At 35.9% G+C, this 24,294-nt stretch overlaps 1 protein-coding gene across 1 annotated transcript; it reads left to right on the top strand.

The window, feature by feature from the left end:
* Nucleotides 1-23,965, top strand: LOC129276179 (deoxyhypusine synthase-like). The gene is made up of 10 exons (XM_064109133.1): nucleotides 1-424; nucleotides 9,255-9,488; nucleotides 11,953-12,324; nucleotides 13,145-13,333; nucleotides 13,718-13,936; nucleotides 15,595-15,681; nucleotides 16,315-16,426; nucleotides 17,482-17,585; nucleotides 18,374-18,505; nucleotides 19,566-23,965. The coding sequence occupies exons 3-10, from the start codon at nucleotides 11,971-11,973 to the stop codon at nucleotides 19,635-19,637; spliced, it is 1,269 nt and encodes a 422-aa protein (XP_063965203.1). The 5' UTR covers nucleotides 1-424; nucleotides 9,255-9,488; nucleotides 11,953-11,970; the 3' UTR covers nucleotides 19,638-23,965.
* Nucleotides 23,966-24,294: the final 329 nt, after the last annotated feature.

Genomic DNA, 24,294 nt, shown 5'->3' with positions numbered 1-24,294 from the left:
GCAGAATGGCATTGGTTTTTGCAATTTCACTTCGTCATTGTCCACGCCATGTCTGAGTGCACTCCATTATTCGACGCACAAGCAATATCCGCGGATCAGGATATAATAAACAAATTCAAATTTTCCAAGTCAATTGGACAAGCGCCACTGACTGAAGGCAACACCCAACCCAAGTATAGGCAGTTGTATACCAATACTTGATCAGCTGACGTTGTTGTGATCGAGCTTCATGGCGTCCTAGCTAGCTCGCGTTGCGGTGAGAGACGACATCATTTTTGATCCAGCTAATGTATTCCGAGGGATGACCTTATACTAGACGACGCAGCGAGAGATACGTGAGGATTGGAATGCATAAAGAATACTGGCTTCAAACAACATCACTCCCCATCTCCGCGGCAATTCGACTATACACATTCGATGTTAGGTGAGTGAGTATATGCTGATAATGATATGCAGCAATCGTAATAAACTCATTCCAGGTATAATGCCGTCTGTATCATCATTTATTTATTTATTTATTTACTGGTTTTCTTTATTTTATACTGCAGGGTAGACCTGTTCAGTTATGGAAAACTGCTTTCCAAAGGCGCCCCGCAGTATAACAAATAACCCAACATCATATAGCAATTCAGTGTATGTAACATAATAAAGTGAAAACAGAATACATTATATACATATAGAGTGAAATCAACAATTATCATGGAATCATTACATTTACATCAAGTTATTCAGTATAATTACATGTATGCCAGTCAGAATAGACCAGTTCGGAGTTACTTCGTGGACAATTTTGGTCAAATGACCTTTCATTTATTTCATTGTGATAGGCAGATTTCAAAGAAAGATATAACGTATGCATGCCTTACATAGCAGGATGAAAAAATTGAACAGACCAGGTGACTAGAATAGCACACCAATAAACACTCCATGAAGGTATTTGTTGTATTTCTACTTTAAATGCATATTATAGCATGCTGTACAATGTACTTGACAAACTTTGAAATACCAGTCGTTCGTGGACTCAATTCAAACACAATTCAACAGAATTTATGAATAATCAGGACATCAAAGTTGGTGCTTATCTCATTAGATTTTAAACTACCATGTCACTTTATAGTACAAATGACCTTTCTCTGATCATGCGCAGAATGGAACTACGAACTGGCTTATTTTAATGATTTGCAGTATTTCCTGACTGCATGGAGGGACGTGCATTTTTGTATATCACAAGGGAGAGAATCATAAACAAGGTTATATCATAACCTTGTTTATTGAATGAGTGGAGAGAATTAAATACGACGGCAGCAACATATTAAAAAAACATTTTATAATCCGTCCTTGGGCAGGGTATTTGAAAAGGACATTGTTCAGAATATCGTGTTCTATAAGTTACATTACGTTTGCAGATAAGTGGTCCCAGATGGCTGGGTCTAAATAGTTTTGTATTTTGAAAGCAAGAACACAAAATTGATATTTGACACGTTCCTCCACTGTTTGCCATTTGAGTGTAGACAACAATTCATGTTGGGGAGTAAGAAAGTCCTTATTCAAAATTATTCGGACGTACTTATTTTTGTTGGTTTTTGCACAGCTTCCCCAAGATGTACAACAATAATCAATGTAAGGTAAAATCATGGCAAAATATAAATTTTTCAGAATCCTAGGCGGAAGGACTTGTTTGATTCTCTTTATACAACCTATCGTACGAGATAGATACACGTTCTCCCCACGTCATGCCAGAGTCAAGTGTGACACCTAAGTATATTTGATCATATTTACATTTTGTATGGGATTATTTCTATATTTTATCATTAAAGCATAATTTTTCAATCTTTTCCTATGACCAAATGCCACGACTTTTGAATTGTTTGGAAGCATGTGCATACCGTTAAGGTTGAGCCAGTTACAGATAACATCAAAATCACTTTGCAGATTTTTTTTTAACCTCAGATAATACATCATGACAGAACAAAGCAGTATCATCTGCATAAAGACATATTTTGGAATTATCATTCAAATTCAAGTTACATATATCATTGATAAAAATACAAACTATCAATGGACCCAATATGGATCCCTGTTGGACGCCCGATCTAATTTTTACACTTCCACTGATAAAATTATTTACCACGACAAACTGTCTCCTGTCTGTTAATTATGCTTTCATCAAATCATATTCGTTACCCTTAATTCCATAATACTTAAGTTGTCAAAGAATGAAATTGTGTGGTATAACATCAAACGCTTTACGTAAATCGAGGAAAATACCTCCAATCATTCGCCCCTGATCCATTTTATCAAACAAAATAGTCTGGAATTTCATTTAGACACGTAGTAGTAGAATGCAAAGGTCTAACACCTGACTGGGAATTCGTTAGCAGTTGGTTTTCATTCAAGTTTACATAAAGTTGATAATGGAATGCTTTCTCTAATATTGTAGACAAGGCAGGTAGAACAGATATCGGTCTAAAATTATCGACATGATATGATCCTCCTTTATGTATTGGAGTAATTCTTGCCGTCTTTAAATCTCTTGGAATAGTACGTGTTCACAATGTCATATTGTATAAATATACCAATGGTTCTACTAAAAAAGGAGCAGCCAGTTTAAGAAACTTGGGATGTATGCCATCTACTCCAACAGCCTTTGAACAATCAATGTTTGACAATGCCTTAAAAACATAAAAAAAAATTCACTGAATTTAAATTCACATTCGGGTAAAGATAATGTTTGTAAACTACTTAATGCATCAACTGAAGTATCATCCGAAGGAGTCTGTAATCTCAGTTCTGCGTCATTTAAGCCTTTGTTTAAAACTTTGAAACTTTAAAAGTTTGATATCATTATTTTCTTTCACTGGCGTAAATCCGTGTTGATGGGTGGGGAGGGGGGGGGGGGTGATTGAAATATTTTGGCATTTTTTTTGCAATCATGTTTTTAGATATGCAAGGAATTGTCATTGATATGTCCATATGGCAAATACCCCTCCAATATTATTATCTTTTTTTACCTCATGATGGTTTAATGGTTTTATTAGAGATTATACATTCAAAATGAATTCATGAATAAATCATCCACTTCCAGCTAACGGATATCCACACACCCATCACGCATATTTATCTCTCTCTCTCTCTCTCTCACACACTCTCTCACATTTTTTTTTTTTTTATTTTTTATTTTTAAAATGCATATAGCATTTCCATTTATTTTAAAGCAGGTAAAAGAGCATTGTAGATTAAATGCCTTGCTCACGGGCATAGCTGCCGCGGCCGAGGATCGAACCCCGGACTTTTTCATGCGTAGTCATGCGTAGTCAGGCGCCTTAGACCACTCGGCCACGGCACCTCACACACACGCACACACACACACACTCTCTCTCTCTCACGCACATATACACATGTCATCAACATTTACAAATCACTAAGTTTATTCAAATGATGCATCTAAATAATAATAATAAGATGCAAGACATTCACAATCACAGGTTTGTTGACACATTGTTGGTCTTTCTGGTCATGTTGGTCGCTGCTAGATTCGGAGGTTGAGGCTTCTTCTTTACTGGCAGTTGTAGACTCATTTGAGACATTTTCTGCCACATCTTCCTGTGGATCCTCTTCATCTCTTCTCCAGAAGAAAGACGTTATTTTGCTCAATTTACGTCGTTTTGAACCGGACTGGGACATGATGCCAAAACTATATTCCTATTACGAGTTGTCAAGTTTAATGAAGTCAAACTAACATACATGCATCAAACTCAATTACAACAGCCTCGCGCGGTAAAACTGAACATACACCACGCATGATCGGAATGCGAATACGCGCGTAAACTCCTTTTTTTTACATTCCATCTTAATCCCTTCCCAAAGACCCCAAGATTGTTGAATTGGAAGAAACGGGGGTTTCTCTTCAATGTCATAATAAGGACATATTTATTTCTTCTGGAAATGGTGAACAGGCTCTTTATTTGTATTTTATGATTTAATAATATTATTTTATTTGTTAAGCGATATTTTAGGAAGAATTTTCACCAATAAAACAATTATCTCTTGTGATTTTTTTTCATTTCTTTCGTAAAAAGTGGGGGGGGGGGGTGTTTGTACAGGCCACCCCCCCTCCTCGAAAAGTGGGGGGATATATCCCGCCAATCCCCCCGGGATTTACGCCAGTGGTTCATTTCCCATTGTAAGTTTGATATCATTATTTTCTTATTTGTATTTGATATAAGTTTTGAAAGAACCCTCACATTCTTCTGAATGTTACCACAGTTTTGAAATTCATTCTGATAGTAATTCTTGTACAAAAGCTTATTCAAATTGTTTCCCCTATTTCGAAAATGCTGAATTTTTTTTCCACCAAAATATTAATCTGCTTTTTCGGAATTGTCTTCGACAGTAATCCCTTTTTCGTGCTAGATTCAAATAGTCATCATTAATCCATGGTACTCCTCTTTGCTTAAGACGCACTCATATAAATGGGGTATGTCTATCACAAATTTCCAACAGAGTACTTCTAAAACAACTCAATAATATTTCTACATCCTGACCAGATAAATGAAATTCTTTCCAGTCAATGTTGCTCATATCTTCTTTAAATGTGTCAAAATCAAAATGTTTGAAGGAGCGAAATTTGCTTTCTTTGGCGAAAGAGGTTGATATTTACCTTTAATGACAGTAAATAATACATAGTGATCACTTAAACCCGTTATTTGTACTCCTGATTTAATGACACTTTCACTAAGTGAGTCAGAAATACAAATTAAATCAATAAGTGATATGCCTACATGTATATTTGTATATAGCAGTTTTATTGTTTATATACAGTATAAACCATCACTCGTCATCGGTGGATTTTTTCAGGATTTTGAAGAAAAAAATGGGGTAGCCATCTTATTCCTGGTTCGTAATGTAAACATGATGGATAAGGGCGGGGCCATGGTATTTTTATGGGGAGGGGTGGGCTACCTAGACGTGAGGCATTTTTATTCTCAATTTAATGATAAATTTTATATTAGAATTACAAAAACCCCTTCTTAATCTTTCCCTTTTCGTCCCTATTCTTCCTACTTATTTTATTTTCTCCTTTTATTTTTATTATTTCATTACAATTTGATGGGGGCATGGGCGTCGGCACAGAGGATGGGAAGAGTTCTTCTGTATTAGAGGGGGGGGGGGGGGCATCCAAATACAAAAGCTAATCCTCTGCGCCGACGCCCTTGGGGTGTATGGCTGTTCCACTCTGCCCCTTGCAGCGCTGCTTCTTTCGATAATCATTAATTGCCTCGCTTGATACCCAATCAAAAATAATAATCTTAAATACTACAAGGCAAGAGGGCCGACGAGCTTTTTAAAAAAACAAAACAAACATGACCAGAATCTATATTGCATGTTCAAAGAAAACTGAAAAACCATCTAATCCAAATGACCAGTCACACGTCATTTCTTTGCTTCAAAATAATGTATTCAGTGAATGAAATTAAAGTAAACATGACCGTGAATGTTGAATACCAATCTTAATTAATGAAATTATTAATTTTGTACAACGATGTAACAGCTTAATAAAAATGATAATAAAAACAGCATGGTGTAAATATAATACGAAAGGCCTTGTGAAAAAACAACAGTATTTCTAGAAATATAAATACAAAGATATTTTCTCCAATCTGTCTATACAGATAACTTCTTTTCTAGTAATCTGTTAATACAGATTTACGATGTTTCACCCTAACAAATGAGAAAAAATAACAACGTAGGCCTGATCTGTATAATCTTATACAGATAAGTAGAAATACTGTTTTAATCAGTGGCATGCACCAGTGGTCTTTTGTAGTATTTGTATAAAATCGCTGTTTATTTATTTTGCTTCCAAGGTCACTTGAGAGGGTTTACTTTTGTATTGATTGTGTTTATTCAAAATAATTTATTTCTTGTATTTAAAGGTCAAGGCCATCCCAGAAAAAAAGTTGATTTGAATAAATAGAGAAAAATCAAACAAGAATAATGCTGGAAACTTCATCAAAATCGGATGGAAAATAAGAAAGTTACGACATTTTAAAGGGTCGCTTATTTTTCACAAAACAGTTCTATGCTCAACTCAGTGATATGCAAATGAGAGAGTCGATCGTGTCACTCACTCACTATTTCTTTTGTTTTTATTGTTTGAATTATACAATATTTCATTTTTTACGGATTTGGCAATTATGACCATCTTGTTTGAACCACAAAATGTTAAAACAATCGAATTCCACATGTTAAGGGAGGAATGAAACTTTGTACACATGACAATGGGGAGAAAATTCAAATATTTCATATTTCATATGATGAAATACTCATTTGCATACCGACCAGGATGTGCATATAACTTTTGTTAAATTTAGCAAAACTTTAAAACTTTCTTATTTCAGACCCGATTTTGATGAAATTTTCAGTGTTATTCTTGTTTGATTTTTCTCTTTCTAATCAAATCATCTTTTTGTTGGGGTCGACTTGTCCTTTAAGCAAGAGCAGTCAACTCTATGAAGAATACAATGAGTGTACATATCAGCGGGGGGGTGGATCTCATTGACTTGTAAAATCCGCGTAAATAAACTCATGTGTAGTGGGCCCTATAATAACTTGAACAACAGTACAACAAAAGAAGACAAAAAGAGGAAAACAATATGATTTTGCTGCTTTGTGAACTTGTGTTATCTTCTATAGCCCCATTAATTCATTTTTTTCTTCCATGAATGATGATGCAAAAAGAACTTAGCAATGATCATAAACATAATGTACAGACAGAGTTACATTGGCACCAATAGACTACGGGAATATGATCCAATGTCTCATAAATCCGGCAGAATTTATCTTTTGATATGGTGTGTATGGGGTGCATTGAGGAGGCAAAATAAAATGAATGAAACACACACACAAAAAGCTAGTCTGAATGACTAGATTCAGTAGTCAGCTGGCCATGTCTAGCCACGTTTCTAACTACTTCCTATAGAACAATCAGGAATGCTGTTCGAGTCAAACTTATTCAAAATATTCAAATGTTTTGACTAATCAGTTATCAGGTGAACACAACATGATCATTCCCTCGAGGCAATTTGATTAGTCTGTTTGCGTTATATTAGGCCTATATTAGGTACAGGCGCTAGTCAATAATGTTGTTTTTCCTCATAATGTAAAAATTGTGATATGCTTTGTTTATACAAAAAATAACTTAGAACAATTATTATAATGATGTATTTTCAAATTAGAATCAAATTAATGCAGAAGGTAACGTAAGGGGGAGGGTTAACACCACCCATAATCTTCACAAATTACCATTATTTACAAGTCTATGGTCTGTGGGGGAGGCGCCAGGGTAGGATCATAATTTGATGGGGAGATGGCGGGGCGCGGGGCAAGAAGACCTTAATGTCACACCATTTTTTTCCTCAAGAAATAACATGGCTAAGAGCAGTTTACTCTGTATCTGTACATGCAAAATAGCTAATCTAGTTCCTAATTACACTCCACTTGGAGTGATACTAGAAACCAATCCATTTGGAGTGACCTGTACATCCTTTTAGAGTGCATTATCCAAGTCCAGACACAGCGGAGAAACAAATATAGTTATATGTGGTATTCCGTGGTATAATAATTAATCGAGTAGCATTGTCGAAATAATATTCTCAATTCATCGACAAGTATCATAATATCACTATATTGCATCACACAAAGACATAGGTATGAGGCCTCCTGAGATATCTACTTCAAATTTCATGTCTACTGAAAAATTATAAACCAAAATCAAAACAAACGCAAGATTTCACAGCTTGCCAACTTTAAAATCTAAGGCAAGATTTCACAGCTTGCCAAGTTTAAAATTTTTATGGTGAGATTTCTCAGCTTACCTAATCATGGCAAGATTTCACAGCTTACCCTTCCTATACTTAAATTACGTGACAAGATTTCTCAGCTTGTCACATGGCCAAAGTAGGGAAATATCAACATCCATCCATGGCAGATCTACCCCACGTGGGCCCAAATAATATTTATTGTTTTATTACTCCAAATGCATGAATCATAATTACTATACATCTCACAAAGCCTCTCGAACATTTATCTTGATATACCAATAATGTAAGTAACCGGTCAGCAGAATGCGGTGTGGCAAAAAAAGGAAAGAAATTTCGCCATACGGGATGGAGAGCATGGTTGTCCTGCCAATAGGACATTATGACTCGCTCTGAACTGGAGTGAACTGCGAGAGGAGGCACATGCAGTTCACTCCAAAAGGAGTCATAATGCACTCTCAAAGGATGTACAATTCACTCCAAAAAGGATCGGTCCCTATCACTCCAAGAGGCGTGTGATTAGGAACTAGATTAGCTCTTTTGCACGTAGAGAGTATGGCACTATCGAATGCTATTCTTTCTTCCACATTTCGCTCCAAAGGAAAACAAAATCACTTTCAAATTTGCGTGCATACGTTATTCTTTTGGGTTTACTTACTTGAAGCCACCCCCGTTAAAAATTACCCTACGAAAACAGCATCTAAACCGTATTAGTCTATAGCCGACCTTTATTGATCAGGTTGTCATTTTGCCTTTTACAAAATCCACTGAATGGGTCTTTTCTTTTCATGAGGGCCATAGAACAAAATAAACTGATGACAAGCCTATGAAATACTGCGAATTTGCTCATACTTCAGTGAATCTATGTTCTATTTTGTACATAGACCGAGTAGGTCCACGATACAATCAAGTCTCCAATCAAATCTACTATTCAGACATCCAAAAGCGTCTCGCGCATTCGGATTACGGAAAACAACAACAAACTAAATCTAATAAAAAAATTGATTAAATGAACGTTACCAGTTTGTCTCGGACAGGATAAAGCACATGTGTCAAGAACTAAGGGAAAAGAAAAGACTGAGAAAGGAAAAGTACAGGGATAGGAAGGGAAGAAGAAAGAAGAATAAAAGAAGAAAAGTGTGGTTAGTGGAACTCTATTACCATAATGTAATTGAGAAAAAAAAAACATATAACGTTTCCTTCAAATAGTTTTATCGAAGTTTGAAATCGCCCCTGGATGGTAATAGGTACACATACACACACACACACACACACCCTTTCCCATTCCCATTTCCAATTTAGTGTGTGTGTGTGGGGGTATAGTGGAATGCTATATCGTCATCATGTACGTACGTATTCTCTGTTATATTTCAGTAAAAATTGTGAAATATATATTACTAAGTATAATCTCCCTTAAATGATTGTCTTCTCCAGTTGAAGAGACACAGCGCTGATTGGCCAACGAACCTCGTGACGTAACAGACGAAACATGATTTACTGGTAACCCAAAGATTCAGAACGGTTGTTCCGAACCTACCCCTTTTGACGAACTGGGATTGATACACTCCACTGGCATCAGTTCCAGTCCACATCTCTCTCGACTTATCCGTTGTGGCCCCAGATCTGAAGTGCACCGGGAAGACTTGCTTGACTGTATCGAACCAGGTGGTAAGTCTTGCTTTATGTATTTCGATAAAAGGTCCTATAATTTGCATATATCAAATATGAATCGGGTGTTAAGTGCAAACTGTACTTCTTTTGACGATGATGGACGAGAAAAATGTTTTAAAAAATCAGGAAATGTCAGTTAAGTTATGTTTAGTTTATATTTTACTGTTATTGTGTTGTCTATAGGATCACTATTCTCATTTCGCCGATTCCTCAAAAATTGAATGTTATCTTTGAACAATTTATGTATTAGTGATAATTCTGATTTTAATGTTATTGAATCGATTCATTATTTGTATAGAAACTAATTTACTCTTTTAGCTTCTATGTATGCATTGCTATTTTATGTTAACAGGACCATGCTGAAAAGTCTTAAGTCAATCTGAGCTTGTTATCCTGTGTAATGATATTTTAATAGATATATATTAAAGCACGAGATATCGCATTCCCTCCCTTCTTTTTGCACTCTTCTCATTATTGTGTTATAAAAGATCAAATCCTTTGATCTATGCATATATCTGTTGCTTCTGTAAAATTACCGTACTGTATTTATTTAAAGTTGCCCAAGTATCACGTTGCTTAGAACAGGCAACCTTGGTTTATAGTTTATAGTTATATAGGGTCAGCTAATCACAAGGCTTGTTCCTTTCTTGCTGTCCCTCTCATAGTCAATCCAATGTTTATTTCTATTTGTTGTTGTTTTTTCTATTTTGTGAATATGATACTTTGTATATGTATGTTTTTGTATGGATTTTTATGAGCAAATAAATTGAAATTGAAATTGAATAATTGCTCCCCCTCTTTATCAATAAAAGGTGATTAAAACAAGTGTGTTATTTTGTTTGCCCCCCCCTTCACTCTTGCGACTTGAGCACCTTCTATGAAACGGATACGGCGCCTAGTAAATTGTATTTATTATTATTATTTGGTTGTATTCAATGCTAATCAGATAAATAAACCAACAACTTTTTTTCGGCTGCGTTTTTGATATTTTTTAAAAGGAAAAAGGAAAAACATCAACAGAATACCCCCAGATATCAAAATCTTCAATTTTACAGGTATTCAATTATGTAAATTATTTAATTAGTAATGATGATCATCGAAACATAATTTTGACCAATCTTTGTGGAGAGTTTGGGAATGGTTTCCATAATCCACTTGCGGTAGCTAGTCTGCAGGCACAGACCCTGATTGAAACTTTGATCAACAATTGGGCTTTCACGTAAAGATTGGCACAGAGGCTGCGCATTCGGACCCTTAACTCGAGTGAAGGGTTTGCGCGGTAGACTCTGCAGAATATCTGCAGTAGATATGAATGGAGGGTGGCATTTCACAAAATCGTTCAAAAGGATACAAACAGAAGATACAAACAACTTGATTATGAGGTGCCAAACTTCGATTCCAAAATGATGTAGATGTTTCAACAAATTTGACCATGAAGGTGCGATCCAGAAAAGAGGAAACCATTTTTTAGTTTAAAAGAATATCAGCAAATCTAATTGGGTTTCGTGTGGACGTGTAATGCATGGGAGATTACGACCGAGAGAAACTGATAAAGAAACACAGCGATTTCCCTCTAAAATTCCCATTGGAATCCGCATCACCTTTCAATACAGACTCAGTAACAGAAACGTGAAACACACACACACACCCTCACACACATCAAAAGCAAGGAAGAAAGCAAGCAAACAAACAAACAAACAAACGGATGAAATCTAATCAGCAGCGAATGATCTCTTTCTCAGGATAGATCGTTGTATTCTACTGAAGGGATTAAAGCGAGTTTTCACACTGCTACGCAGAACGAATTAAGAACGAAGTAAATGTACTAAAAATGCCATTCAAAATGACAGTAAACAGCTGGGAGGTCTTTGTCGAAAATTGGTAAACCGGAACAGCAGTTCGTCCTAAGTTTAGGAACTGACGAAAAATTGCATATTTGTCGTTTCTACAGAGGCCTAGTGGGTGTTTCGTAAAGCTGTTCGTAAGTTATTAAGAGCAACTTTAAGAACGACTGGTGATCCTTTCGTGTGGTAAATGGTGTACACTAAAATGTTCATTGGTGATGGCTTAGCGCGTAAGAAAGGTTCACCAGTCGTTCTTAAAGTCGCTCTTAACTTACGAACAGCTTTATGAAACGACCCCCTGATTTAGGCATTGAAATGTTTTAAATATTCTTCTTGCTAATCGATATGTTAACTTTTTGTGTAATAAGGTATGAAAGTTAAAAATTAAGAAACAATTTTAAGGTAATATTCTCAAACGCAATTTACCTTCATTTGAACAAATCAGTTGAAACTAACTTGCTAATAAGTCACATGAGCGAAGGTAATTTGGACTTTTGTGAAGTAAAAAACGAAAATACTCGTACGTTTGCCGCCTGTTGTTGTTTTTGTTTTTATTGTTTTTCCCTTTCATGATATAAATGTTGATATACAATTTCACCCCCTTTCTCAATTCATAGCGAAGGATACGAACAACGATGTATGCACGAATTTTCCAGGCTTTAAGCACACCTTCTGTTCGCCTATGCTGCCGTTCTATTGCTTCGTCCCCAACCTATTCTCAGTCAGTCCGGTCCCCACCCTCCACCTCGACCACCCAGTCGTCTACCGGCGCCTATGAACTCCGGGAAACCTACAGGGAACTCCCCGCGGAGTTGTCATCGGGGAGCATTGAGGATAAGATCAATGATTTGACATCGAGTAATCCGCTCCCCGTCAGAGGGTATGACTTCAGCCAGGCCATCGATTATAACAAGATCATGGAGTCGATGCGGACCGTCGGGTTTCAAGCCTCAAACTTTGGCGCTGCAGTGGAGGAGATCAAGAGAATGGTATGTTCCAGTCCCTGTCATGACTCCCTCCATTTTGTCTTTTTTTCTATGGTTTGGCTATTTCTGAAGCGAGGGCAATTGATAGAAGGGGTTGATCTTGGACGGTGAGGTCGGCTTTATTCCAAGTGGTGTCTTGTTCTATAACTTAGGCCTACGGATCGTTATACATAGTGTTAAAGATGGTCTACCTCTCTTCCAGTCATGGCATACACTAGCGCAGGCAGACTGCCCCCTGACGAGTCACAACTCATGCAAGGGACGTATTCCTGCCCCCTGACGAGTCACAACTGATACAGGGGACGTGAACTAAACTGAAGACCTTTTTTTTTTTTTCGGCTTGTCAAATTTTTTCGCGGACGAAAAATCCTCCATAAAATTTGCCCCCCCTCTGGAAAATCCTAGGTACGCCAGTGATGGCATATCATTGATTTCATTATAGTTCAAATAATGGATTTGAAGTGAGGAAAACATGGTTAAAAACGACGTTGGGGGTTGTAGGTGTCATTTGTTTTATTTATTTTGTTATAAATAGATAAATAAATAAATCCTCGTTTATAAATATAACCGTCATTTCACTAGCACCCCTATATAATCAGACAAAGCAAATAACCATCCGCGGCTTACGCTGATCGATTCTGTTGTCACTCTTTGTTCCTAGTCTATATGGTGTCCCAGATGTAGTACTTTCAGGAATCCAAAGGGAGGTATGATAGATCTTCTTGGGTCATTATACAAGTCATGTCTAGTGGAGGGTATGGTAGGTAAAGTATGAAGTATCTAGTCTTCGGAGAGTAAAGGATTTTTGCCTCTTTTCTTTTAGCTGGCTAAGAAAGTTGAACCCCTGACAGAGGAGGAGAAATGGACAATGATGGAGAATTACAGTCGGCACAGTTCTGAAACCTGGACGGCTAGGGCGCCCTCTAAGTGTACTATCTTCCTAGGTTATGCATCAAGTATCATCACAAGTGGCCTTCGAGAAACCATGTGCTTCCTCACCAAGAACAACCTGGTGAGTTATTGACTCAAGAAGCTATACGAAGACCTTAAGTTGCACTTGCATGTGATGCTCTCTATCTATGGCTAGATTCAGTATGTCGGCAATGAATCACAGAGTAAAAGAATACTCTTTGGGAAAAATTGTGAGTATTCTCAATATCAGTGATATGACGGTCAATTATATCTTCGTTGTGAGAATGTACCAGGAATCTTAGCTCTCATATCATGTTTTTAGTCACACCACACATTCGTCAATGAGAATGTCTGTGCTCTTCTTAATCACATCACCTTCATAGTGAATCATCTTTATATTTTATTTGCAATGACGTATTACCGGATTGTTCTTTGATCTTACACGAATCTTATGTTTCAACATTTCGTTTCAATTTCTGTGCAGGTTGATTGCATCGTGACAACGGCTGGAGGAATTGAAGAGGACTTCCTGAAGTGTTTCGGCGACTTTTACGTCGGTGATTTTCGTACGGATGGAGGGAAGATGTGGAAAAATAATATCAATCGTGCTGGGAATATCTTCGTACCCGAGCTCCACTATCACTACTTTACTGAATTCATGCAACCTATTCTTGAAGATATGATGAACGAACAAAACAAGCATGTAAGTATGCCAGATAATTTTTAATACATTTCAAATCAATCTAGATTGGCTTCGAATGGTGACCAGCCGAACACAAGATAAATAATTGACATTTCATTTGTTTTTCTTTACTACTTTATTTTTATTGCGAAGCTGCTCACAGATGACGTCACAAATGAAAATATTAAGATGGATTTTGCTCTATCATTTACCATTAATTTCTATTTTTATGCTCTCTTTTATATGATCTCTTTTAGAACAAGATTTTAATTTGATGTACGAAAGCTATCCCAGCTCCCATTTAAACGGAACTCGGTTCTAATGTCTTTTTATTTGATTTATGAACGAATATATTCTTTTAGCTTCGATAGCGTGGCATTGTTTTTTTTCTGGCACGTATAGAAATATGCCTAATTTGAGATGAGTATGATTCAGTAACCAGAGAACAGGGGCTGCATGTGTTTATCAGATGTTGCTTTTAATTTGTTTACTTGCATCCCATTTTATGCGTTTCAAATATATATCCATTGTCATAAATGTATCATTGCCTCAAATAAGGATGGCAAACATATGTAAACGATCTTATTAATATTATGATTTATGAAGTACACCTACTACTATTGTAGCTCTAAAAATGGTTAATCATTTTAACATTGTCGTCATTCTAAATCTTTTTGAAAATATCGATCAGTACTCAATATTGTGTTATTGCATCAATCATCATTCGACACAATGGCAGCAATCTGCGTTTAGTTCACTAATAACTTATATCAACCTAAATCAATTGTAATTCTAATTATGATTAGTCATTTTATTTCATTTTCAAAGTATCAATCAATATTTACTTTTCTGTTATTGCATCAGTGATAATTCGAGACGGTGTTATTAATTGCAGTAATCTGGGTTAAGTTACAATAATAGTTTATATCGGCCTAAATCAAATAGGACCATTTAATACAGAACGATGATGGGTGATTTATAACATCTGTTTCAAAGGAGGTAATATATATATATATATTTATTTCATGCATTTTCGTCATCAGATTATCAGATTTTTTTCCCGATTAGGATAATCACTTATATCAATGTCTATCTGGTTTTGTTAGTATACTTACTTACCAAAAGATGTTAAAAGATGGAAGTTACTGCTACTATGTTTGGCGTTCAACAATTTAAGGGGGGGGGTGTATATAAAATCACTACCCTGACATCTATAGAACGAGCTCAAGAAGTCGTATTTTGTCAGGAATACGACTGTAGACGCGATGGCGTCCCCTGGATATCTATACGTGCCTAACCGCGAATTTGAGGAGTTGGTCGATGTCAGCAAAGCACTTAAATTTTCTTAATTTTGCGACCGGTTAAGGGACAAATCATGTGATATATTTAAGGGCTGATTTTTGGAGATTTTGTGCGATTTTTTAATCACTTAAGAAATAGTACAACGTCGATGTGGCGCGGCACAGTGGCTGCCGGGCCCACGATCAATTGGGTAAAATGAATTTTGGACTATTTCTATTCCTGATTTCTATTTTGAACAATAAAATATATGTCTATAGATTAATCCGATGACCGGGGTAACAATATATCCGCTAAGACACGTTGTTCCGATGTATTAAACGCTATATAAAAGCGGATTATTATTATTATTAATGAATTCACTTTCTCTTAAAAAACAGGGTATGAAGTGGACACCGTCAAAGATGATAGCCCGAATGGGACAGGAGATCAACGATGAATCGTCTGTGTATTACTGGGCATACAAGGTACATCTATCATTCACGTACACACAGTGGCGGACCGTGACCCGGAGGAGACAGTGATTGGAGGGGCACTGTATTGTTTGTGAACAATGCTGTGCCCCTCCAATGCTTTGTCCCCTCCGGGTCACGGTCCGTCACTGCGTACACATAATTCATAAAATGTTCGATGAAATCTGACTTTAGGACAAATGTGTGAGCTAACGAACCATATGGATCACATGATATACTCTCTTTATTTTGATCTACAATTCCTATATTGCACTTTCACAAAGGATTTTAGATGAATTGATATTGTTGCCTTGATTAATTTTGTACAGATTTTGCACAGAAACTAGCTTAATTTTTCAGATTTTATTTCCTGCCAAAATAAACTAAAAAAAGGAAAGGATGTGAATTTTATATGGAAGCATATCATCTCATCTCAGAAAAAAGTGTTTATTCAAATTTGAACTCTGACGTGCAGTCTATATACACGCTCATTTGGTGTAAACTAAGCACTTCATTTTTTAGAGTGTATAAATATATATGCAGATATGTAAATCAACAGTGATACAATTCTATTTGGATTGTATTAGTCGTTTAAATAATGTTTAAATTGAAGACATTCATACCGTCTTATTTATCTCATTTATTTAGAATAACATTCCAGTGTTCAGTCCAGCCATAACAGATGGAGGAATAGGGGACGAGTTTCTGTATTTTCAACGAAGAAATAAAAGCAATAATCTAGTAATCGACATAGCAGAAGGTACGTTTACATCAACTGAATGAATATCTGTCACTATATGTGTTGGCTCAGTTGGTAGAGCGCCCGTCTCACAACCGGGAGGTCGGGGGTTCAAACCCCGGCCGCGTCAGACCAAAAGACGTTAAAAGATGGGAGTTGCTGGCTTGCTGCTACTCTGTTTGGCGTTCAACGATTAAGGGATAGAGCCTCGTCGATCTGGCGCTGCACAGCGGCTGCCGGGCCCACGATCAATTGGGCAAAGCAAATTTTCGGAGTATTTCATTTCATGTCTATTTCGAACAATAAATTATGGATTTTCATTTTTTATATCGATGGATGATATTGGATATCACTTTGAAATAATAAGGATGTGTCATGGGCCTTGTTTACATTTTCACACAGCAAATACTGTGGTGTTAACCGGTGTACATAGAGGACCACACCAGTTATTTTACACCGGTGTTGAATTGGTGGTGTTAGTTTTACACCTATATGTGTCATTACAACACCTTTGGTTGTTACATTTACACGCTTTGGTTTTTAATCTCTAGGGTGTAATTTTAACACCTCACGGTGTGGTCCTCTATTAACACCAACTGGTGTCAGTTTTAACACCGCAGTTTTTACAGTGCATCCATGTTGGTCCAGTCTGAATTCATTTCTTACAATGATTTTTTTTCATTTGAAATGCAGTTATTTAGATATTCATTTAATCAATTATTTATTGTTTCATCTATTTATCTTTTCATTCATTCATTTTTTTAATTAATTAACTTAATTCAATTATTTATTCATCCATTTATACATTATATTTTCATTCATTTATTTGTCTAAATCATTTAATTATCCATTTTGTTAATTGGTTTATTTATATGTGTATTTATTTCTTATTCATTTATTTGTCTATTTGTTTATTTATATATTTATTTACATATTCTGTCAGTCGCGTGTCTATTTTAGGTAATAAGAGGAATCATAACAAACGCACTATCCATTTAAGTTGAAAGCTAAGTACCTCTCTCTCTCTTTCTCTCCCTCCCCTTCTTCCACCGCCTCATCTATATTTCTCCTTAAAGATAGCAATCGCATAATCGAGATAGCTGAATCTTCAATAAACACTGGTATGATAACTGTTGGGGCTGGAATAGGAAAGCATCATATCTGTCAGGCGAACGCTCATGTAAGAAACTATTTTTTCTCACCACCATTTTAGATTTAAAAACAAGATTGAAAATCCTTTAAATGTATGTAATGTAGGACCCAAACGCGTGATTTTGTTTAATTGTTTCCTTTTGTCATTAACATTGTGGAGGTGCCGTGGCCGAGTGGTCTGACTAGAAAATGAAAATCTGGGATTCGATTCCCGGAGACGGCCTCGGCACTAATTCGAGGGAGCAATGCACTAGATCAACAGTGCTCTTTTGTCTTACATTCAAATAAACAGAAAAGCTTTATTCATTCTTGGTAACTATATATGTGTGCTTTTTGAGAAGAAAATAGTTATGTAAAATATGAAATAAAGAATTTCTATTATTATTGAGTCGATTCGATTTAGGCCTACATTGATGTGATTCTTTATCCAAAACCAGACTGAATTAAGAATCACATTCATGTCGTCATCCACATGAACATTTACAAATATATTAAGATGGACGATTTACCAGGCCCGTTTGAACGTAGTTGAAATGTATACATCAATATTTCATTTTATTTAATTTCAATTCATTTATTTTGCATCCATTCAGACACAAGCAAAATCAGTAATTGCAAATCTTCAAAGATTGTATGAATCTAAACAATCGTATCGGCATAATTACAGAAGAAAAAACCCGAAACAAATCAAATCAGGGCTCGTTACACAAAGCTTAGCGATTAATTGTATGATTGACTTTACATTGTAGTCTATTCAAATATCTTTGTGTAAAGGGCTCCTAATTGAGTTTTTTGAAATATTTTTTTAAATAACAGCGCAAACCAGAGGGAGCTGATTACGTGGTCTACATGAACACAGGCCAAGAATTCGATGGTTCCGACTCGGGTGCTATGCCGGAGGAAGCAGTATCGTGGGGAAAGATCAAGGACACAGCGAAACCCGTTAAAGTAAATATAATGAAGGTCTCACGAGCCTGAAACATTTCCCATATATAGACTCGTGTGTTAAAGCGGCATTAAAAAAAATCTTAAAGAATAAGGATTAAATTCGGGGGTCGAATGCCTACTACCAGTGGATAGGATATATCTGGCATTCCATATCTGACCAGAAAAGGGTACCTCAACCGGCGCGTTCCGGTAAAACTAAATGGGATGGGTAGTTATTTGAGGGCTCCCTTTTTTGAAAACATCCCATCTCACGCCCTTTATACAATCTAAAGAAGATTTTATTTGACATAGGGCAACAAATAATCCATTAGGATTTTTTCGTACCGCAACGCAGAATCAATCCTAGCACTCAGCAAATGCATTAAAAATTCATCACAATGAAAAGCTAGGTCTTTGTCGAAAATTGGTAAATCTGAATGGGAACAGCAGTTTCTCCGGTGTGTCACAGCTGACGCAGAATCACTCCTTGCACACAGCAAATTCATTGAAAATTCATCACAATGAAAAGCTAGGGTTCTTTGTCGAAAATTGGTTAATGGGGACAGCTGTTTTGTCCGACGTTTCCGAGCTGACGAAAAATTGCAAATATGTCGTTTGTCCAGAGGCATGAATAAAATTGCTGCTCTGATTCATGAACTGTCGACAAAGTCTCCTTTGTTATGAAGGGCGCTAACAATAAATTTGCTATGTTTCCGAAGGCGTCGTGCGTCGTGGAAGCAAAAACTGCTATTGTCTCCATCGCGGCAGTCTCACGCTGCAGTCTCACATCGCCGCAGTCTCACACCGACGAAATTGGCGCCAAACCGACTGATAGAGCGCCATTGGAAATAACGTATTATGATTAGTCGGTCTGTAGCCGGATTCACCAGTGTGACCAGGGGCCCGTTGCAGAAAGAGTTTCGTTTAAACGCAAACCAAAAAATCAATCGCAAGTCCCAAATGCGCGCTGTTGATTGGTTGAAAATCAAGTTTCGCATGATTTTTAGAGTTGCGATTGATTGCAACTCTTTCTGCAACGGCACACAGGTCATTGAACTTGTCTTTAATATCGTTTATACAGGTGTTTGGGGAGGCATCGATCCTGTTTCCTCTTCTTGTCGCAGAGACCTTCGCCAGACTGGTTTACCCATGATGCAACGGAACTTCTTGCTTCGAGATAAAAAAATGCAAAATCATCCATCTGTATTGGTTTAATGAATACTAAAATAAAATACCCCTTCCCCCCCGAGAATGACAGAGAGATTTGCTGCCGAGACCTTCGCCGAATTGTTGAGCCCATGCACAATTAAGAGCGTATAAATTTCAAAACGTAAAAAACCTTAAACAGTATTGGTATTAAAAATGGTAAATTAAACCTCCCCCAAAGAAAATGACATAGGGAGAGAGAAAGATTAAAAAAAATGAGTGGTGTAAAGAAAGAACGGGAGAGATAGAGATAAATATATAGAGCGGTAAAGCGGAAGAAAGAGGGAGAGAGAGAGAGAGAGTGGTATAGATGAAAGGGAGATGGAGTTTGTGAGAGAGTTATATAAATAGAGTGTTATAGGGAAAGAAAGGGGAAGAGAGAGAAAGTGAGATCAATGTCCATTCTATCTCAAACTCCGCTATTTTCCGGGAAAGATTGTAGAATGTGTTGTAGAATATTGGAGAAAGTGGGTAGAAAATTGACCAAGGAATCTATAAAAATGTTTAAGCACCCTCTTGGAACATTTTGAAATTAGTTACATATCTGTATCCACCTCCCAAGTGAAGATTATAACGCTGTAATGAATATTTACGTTTCATAATGAAACAATGGGAATTTGCTTCAAGTATTGTATTGGTATTGGTGTCTCATTATAAGAATCGCTTGGTTATTTTAAAAAAGAAAAGAGTAAATGATACTTTTACTTTAATACGAAATGAGTCACCATTATTCTTTTTATATGAATACATTCTTTAACACTACCTATATCTCTGAACGAATGATCCTAATCATGTCAATATGGTTTGATTAAGAAATGTAGAATCATCAACCAAATTTCCTAATACAACTTTTTCTTCCGGAGTAATGGAGTGTTTTTTGCGCCATTATACGAATGATTCTATGCTATGGGATGATTTTCTTTTACATTTCTCTATTATCTTGTTTCATCACATGATGTAAGACTTAAAAGTCATTTCTGCGTGATGTAAAGAAAAAAAAACTCAAGCTTTTACTCTTAAAATCTTTATTAAGATGTAATTAAAACGAGGTGATTAAAAAAAATATTGCTGGTATGTATATATGTTTTAATATTCTTTAGAAATACAATGTGATATTAATATTTAATCATACAAAACATGCTATTTACACCCTTTTTTCATTTAGGAGAAAACTACGCAGTTTATTGCATAAAGAATTGATTTGATATTGAGATAAAATTGATCACTAACTGAAATAAGAATTCGAAATACCACTTTAGAGTATTTACATATAGTATATTTAGAGTATTAAAATGAACTTTATTATTTCAAATTTATGGTATATAGTACGGTATATATAAACGAACAGCGTATCAAAGAAAATACTTAACCGGGATTAATCAACAATTGATCATTATCTTTATCACAATTATGAATATAAAATTGCTCGTATAAGACAAATACAACTCCTTTTTACGTTTATGGCGCAGTCACATTTTCCCTACGGCGGCCGTATGGCGAGTCAAAAATAAGAAAAGATGTTAAAACGGCTGTTTTCGACTCGCCGTACGGCTGATAAATCCCGGTTCTAGTTTTTCAACGTTACACACATTTTGATACTTGTGCATTTAAAACGATATATAACCTTTATGTTATAGACTATATATTTAGTTCAAAGAACTTCAAACCTTTATTATAAACTGTAAATATTCTATAAACAATTATTTATCTTTGGATAGAACATTTTTTCCACGATTTTTGGATTGTTCTAAAATTATCTTTTCATATGTATATTTAGTTATGAAAGTCATTCATTGAATATTAAGGAAAATATAATCGACTGTTATGTAATGAAACTTTATTAAGTTGACGAAAAATGAAATACGGCAATATTCATTCATAGAAGTTCATAGAGATATTGGCAGGAATTTTCGATTCTCACTTTATTTTGGTGTGAATAATACTAATAGATTTTGGTGTCTTTCAATCCTTTGTCTTTCATGGTGCATGTGTGTGTTTAGAAATATTGCCAAGTCGTTATTAAGAAGCTATTGGTCCTCTTTGTTGCCGATTACATGAAATACACGTTAACAGTTATTGATGACCACATGACCGAATAAATATTTTTTAATGTCTTGGTCCGCCTTGCAAAACAGTATTTCGAATTACGCGCCGTTTCCATCAATGTGACGTCGAGTTACTTTTTTTTTAATGAATCCCCACTTCGAACCAAGAATAGAATCTTGGGTGATATTTTGATGACAAAACACAGGTTCGACTGCGAGAATTTAGGTCTACACATCTATCTAATGCAAAGTTTTATCTTTGAATCGTTATGAAAAGTTTGAAAGAGTGCGTTTAACAGCGGGTACTGGGATATTATTGAGTACAAGATCAGTATCAATACATTCTTGTATTAACTTTGTCAAAAGTTTGAGAAGGAAAATGAAGCCTAGCATTATTTTAAAGCACGGACTCAAATTTTTTTTTATCCCAGATAACTTGTGGGAACGCTGTATCGCCTGTATGCGGAGGAAGTGAAAAGTCACATAAACAATAAATGGTGAAAATAAAGTTCAAGATATTGTGAAACTGGTGTCGGCTATAATGTATAGTTTAATAAAACAGATTGCACTTTCTTATAGTTACGATGGAAGATGAATATTGATGGGAAATAGAAATACGTTGCTAATATAATCATGGACTATTATACAAAAGTCAAGCAATATTGAGTATGAATTGACTCGAGAAACCGTATTTGTGTACAGGGTAGTGTGCGTGTTTGAGATTCTGATTATCAGGGTTGATATATTCCTTCGAATTATGGGGTCGACTGATCTCCCTTTTTTGTATTCTATTTCATTGAAACTTAATCTGTTAATTGTAAGTTATTTGATTCCATTGCTTGTACTATAAGAGTTCGTTCCCACAACTGTTTCCAATAATTAGCTGAAATATTGATGAACAAACCTGTTTATAACTTCATACAAGTTTTTTGCGTGTAAGATTTAACGGATAATTGTTTTTAGGTAGTCTACGAGACCGTATGCTCGAAATCTTAGTAAGTCTAGGCAATATAACGAGTCGTAGGCATGGTAGAAACGTGTGTTTAGTAATAATTGATTGTAGCATGTTTACGCGCAAATTTAGACTGGGAAATGTTTTGTGAAAAGTTCCAGGTAATTAACGTTGACACGACATTTGCTCCTGCGGCATTTGCTCCTGGCCTTTATATCGATTTCAGACGGCATAGCTTGGTTAGAGTTAAACTCAACTCAAAGGTTGTAGTAGAGTTTTTGGTACAGAATAATGTAAAGAAAATGATTAGGGTTATTCACTTTTAGAGGACAGTTTGGCTTAACGTGCAGATTTTCAATCGGAGCAATTTTCGCCGGAGCAAATGTCATTGAACCGATTAGTTAACCAACGAGACACTCGATAAAGAAAGTAAATGAACTGCATCTGTGATGCACTTCTTAAAGGGATGGTCTGGGCTGAAAATATTTATATCTTAATACATAGAGTAGAATTCACCGAGCAAAATGCCGAAAATTTCATCAAAATCGGATAACAAATAATGTTATTTAAGTTTAAAGTTTAGCAATATTTTGTGAAAACAGTCGTCATGAATATTCATTAGGTGGGTTGATGTCACATCCCCACTTTCCGTTTTCTTATGTTATTACATAATTTTTTTTTCATTATTTCATACTTGTGTGAATAATATGTCTCCCTTATAATGAAATAAGTTGCAGCAATAAATATCTAATGCACTAAATCAGTTGTCAATCCAATTTTTTTTCTCGTTCTTGTAGGAAAATTTTTAATAAACCTAATTTCATATGATAAAATACAGAAGAACAAGTGGGGGTGTGACATCATCAGTCGAACTTATGAATATTCATGACTACTGTTTTCACAAAATATAGCTTTACAAACTTTACAATTCAATAACTTTGTTATTTGTTATCCAATTTTGATGAAATTTTCGGCATTTTGCTCAGTGAATTCTACTTTATTTATTAAGCTATAAATACGTTCAGCCCGGACCATCCCTTTAAACCTTCAAATAATTGACTTGGCATCTATACGCACACTGTGTACTGAAGTATCGGGAAAGCCTTGGCAAACATTTGCGTCGTTCGGAAAACGTATGCTGAAAATGTATTGAGTATTCAACTAACCAATTTCTCGCATGCACGATTTTCTTGTTACCAGTTATTACTGAATCTATATACTCAAGTTTTATTGGGAAAATTTCGATAGTGGAAATAAATGATACCGAACAAACGTTGATTGGTACGCGTACTGAATTTGATATACCGAGTTTGTATGCAATGAAATGTTGTGCGTGTGAGGGTGTGTGTGTATCCGGGGGGGGGGGGCACTTGCATTGACGAGTGGATACCATGCGCGACCCCAAAACACGTAAAAAGGATGTTTTCAAGGGTACGTTACGTACGTAACGTAATAAGGGTGTCAAAAACACTAAAATAATGAAAAAAGGTATCTATTTTCGCTAGGAAGCTACGTGTTTAGGGTCAAATTGCGATGGTATAAAAAATCAAGACTAAAATGTTTTATAAAGGATGTACCTTTTGCCCAAAGAGTAATACTACGTGTTA

Source organism: Lytechinus pictus, chromosome 14, assembly GCF_037042905.1.
Source record: "Lytechinus pictus isolate F3 Inbred chromosome 14, Lp3.0, whole genome shotgun sequence".
In the NCBI taxonomy this organism is placed as follows: Eukaryota; Metazoa; Echinodermata; class Echinoidea; order Temnopleuroida; family Toxopneustidae; genus Lytechinus; species Lytechinus pictus.
Note: the sequence above shows the minus strand (reverse complement) of the source record. Positions and strands in the feature narration are given on the sequence as shown.